Genomic DNA, 2,912 nt, shown 5'->3' with positions numbered 1-2,912 from the left:
TTTGACCATCTACTCCCAAAAGAAAACAACCCCCTCAAAACCCTCTCTCAATCATACCATTTTTGAATCTCTCTTTATTTGTTGCCAACACTTTGTACCATTGTTTTTCATTACTTAACTACAAAGAATAATGCTTCTATTATACTTTATTTAATACCTTCAATTTTAGATTTGGTATTATAACTTTTACTATCGTACATATATACGTCCATTTTAACATCAAATTATAGTGTAATAGAAATAGAACTTACGAATTAAGAAAATCGGCTACAAAACATAAAATTGGATAAAGGGACTAGATGATACCACATGCTCTACTTCTTTCTATATTTGCAATATTTTGTTATCAAATTACTTCTAACCTATCATTAGAAAAGGGCCATCAACTATAAGTTAAGAGTACAAGTACTACTTTTATATTATATTACCCCTGTAATTTAATGTAAACTTTTCTATGATATGTTTTTAAGACAACATTAACTAGATATGTATATTTATTCATAATGATGTATTTGATTTTTATTTTTTTTATAACAATGTCCTCCTACTTTCTTTTCTTTTTTTCAATCTTATTAATTAAACTAAAATATATCGTCAAATGTAGAAAACAAAAGTTGGAACATCTGAATTTCCAACAATTTAGCAAGCTTGATTTTCTTTCACTCCCATAACATTCAAACTATTATCCAATCTCAACAAACGAACTTACACAATTTTTTCGTTACAAAGGTGAAAGAAAACGCAAATATGAATTTTATATAAATATATGATATTATAAATAGAAAAATGTAGAGTATTTATCTACGTGTACTGTTTTCTGAGAAACACAGTACTCATCCATACGAGGAACAAGACAAGACGACAAAACTACATATGTGGAATATTCACAACAACTGGACCCACTCGTCTATACCTATATAAACACCTCAACCCCCCTCCCCTCATTGCATTCCATCAGCATCAGCATCATCCTCTCATATCATATTCTTCTTCCAGTTCTTCATTGGCCCCCCAAAACTCAACATCCCCAAAACACACGTTAACATCACCAACTACTTCATCTGCAACTCTCTTTGCATTGACCCTTATTTCATCATCACCTTCTACTCTGCTTACCTAGTTACATTGACACATTAAACATGAACAGGTGCACTGGTTCAACCATGATGGGTCCCTGTTCTTGTGGTCTCTACCATTATCAACAAAACTCCTTCTCTTCCATATTCCCAATGCCTTACGAAGAAGAAATCATGTGTCCTTATTCGTCGTCGCCGTCTTCCGTCGATTGCACTTTGTCTTTGGGTACGCCGTCTACTCGCTTGACGAACGACAATGAAAAGCGCCGTGGGTCAAACTGGTGGAACATTTTGCAATCTTCTAGCCACTCCTCTGCGCCATCTGGTCATAAATCCAATCGCGGTGGCGATGGTAATGGCAATGGTAACGGTTCTGCCGCCGCTGATAGTCTGTTTTCACGGCGGTGCGCTAACTGCGACACCACTTCTACCCCGCTTTGGAGGAATGGACCTCGTGGCCCTAAGGTGAGCTTATAGTTCTTTATATTTATCTGAAAATTAAACCGAACAAACGGAATGTAGCTATAGATAAAGAAAAGTGAATCGAATTCTAATTAAACTGTTGTTTCTTTGCAGTCGCTGTGTAATGCATGTGGGATTAGATACAAGAAGGAGGAGAGAAGGGCGAACGCCGCGGCGGCGGCGGTGGTTTCGAACGGTGGAAGTGATTCGACGGAGGGATACCAGCACCACCACCAATACATGATGAACAACGGGAACCAGTGGATGAATCACTCACAATCCACCTACAAAATGCCGTCATGCTACTCGACGGCGTCGGCGGCGTCGAATGAATATAGGTTCATGGATGACGTGGACGACAGAGATTCGCCATTCCTCTCGTGGCGGCTTAACGTCACTGACAGACCAGGCCTCGTCCATGACTTTACTAGATGAAAAAAAAGAAGATATAATATATTTAATTTAATGATGACGTGGCGTATCCTGCTGTCCCACCCATGATGACGTGGAAACGTGGGGACGTTCTTTTTCTTGTTCAAAATTCTTTACGTTAGGAAGATGTATTAGATCTGGGGTTTTTTTTTTCTTTTTCTTTTTTTTTTCTTCTCTTGAGCTTTAATTTTAATAGTAGCAGCCTTTTTTTCACTTTTGCCGGTCAAATTATTTCTGTTGTTATTTAATTTTGCTTTGTTAACTTTAATCCAATATGAACATCTTTACTCTTCTTTATTCTTTTTGTTCCACTCCATAGTTGGCATTCGATTGATCTTTATTGATGGTTCATTATGCTTCTGATTCCAAAAAGGGTAATAAGAATGTGGACCGGAGGTGCTGCTGTGTCGGCATAACTTACATACTCTTTATAGTGTGTTGTGTTTTGGTTATAAAAGAATTATTAATATAAATAAAAACATAACCAACTTCATATAGAATTCACTAAACATTTAAATTCGATTATCATATGTCTATACATAATAACATAATTTTAAAATAAAAATTATATAAGATAATTGACAACTAAAGAGAAATGTTAAACAATTTGTGTATGTTTTTGCATGAATATTTCTATGTTATAAACTAAAACCTGGAAAAATAGCTAATAATTATATACAAATAGTGTGGAAATAGTTTATGTTTGACTAAGAATTTCACTCTCGAACGAACCATTGAGGATATACACAAATATGATATTATAAATTATGTTGGTGATTTGTATCACTAATATTATTTGAGTGTAATGTGATTAGTTTGGTAATTAAAATGCAATCTTGATGAATATTAAACAAATTAGACTGATGTAGAGGACACATTTTTTGAGTTTATTCAAAATCCAAAGTACACTGTCATTTAGAGGCGAAGCCCCTGAACCGACGG

At 35.2% G+C, this 2,912-nt stretch overlaps 1 protein-coding gene across 1 annotated transcript; it reads left to right on the top strand.

The window, feature by feature from the left end:
• The first annotated feature begins 963 nt into the window (after positions 1–963).
• LOC145156784 (GATA transcription factor 18-like) lies at positions 964–2,183 on the top strand. The gene is made up of 2 exons (XM_079076033.1): positions 964–1,541; positions 1,653–2,183. The coding sequence occupies exons 1-2, from the start codon at positions 1,140–1,142 to the stop codon at positions 1,971–1,973; spliced, it is 723 nt and encodes a 240-aa protein (XP_078932159.1). The 5' UTR covers positions 964–1,139; the 3' UTR covers positions 1,974–2,183.
• The last annotated feature ends 729 nt before the right edge of the window (positions 2,184–2,912 follow it).

The sequence above is a fragment of the Lactuca virosa genome, chromosome 2 (genome assembly GCF_052849685.1).
Source record: "Lactuca virosa cultivar CGN04683 chromosome 2, Lactuca_virosa_CGN04683_v6, whole genome shotgun sequence".
Taxonomy (NCBI): domain Eukaryota; kingdom Viridiplantae; phylum Streptophyta; class Magnoliopsida; order Asterales; family Asteraceae; genus Lactuca; species Lactuca virosa.
Note: the sequence above shows the minus strand (reverse complement) of the source record. Positions and strands in the feature narration are given on the sequence as shown.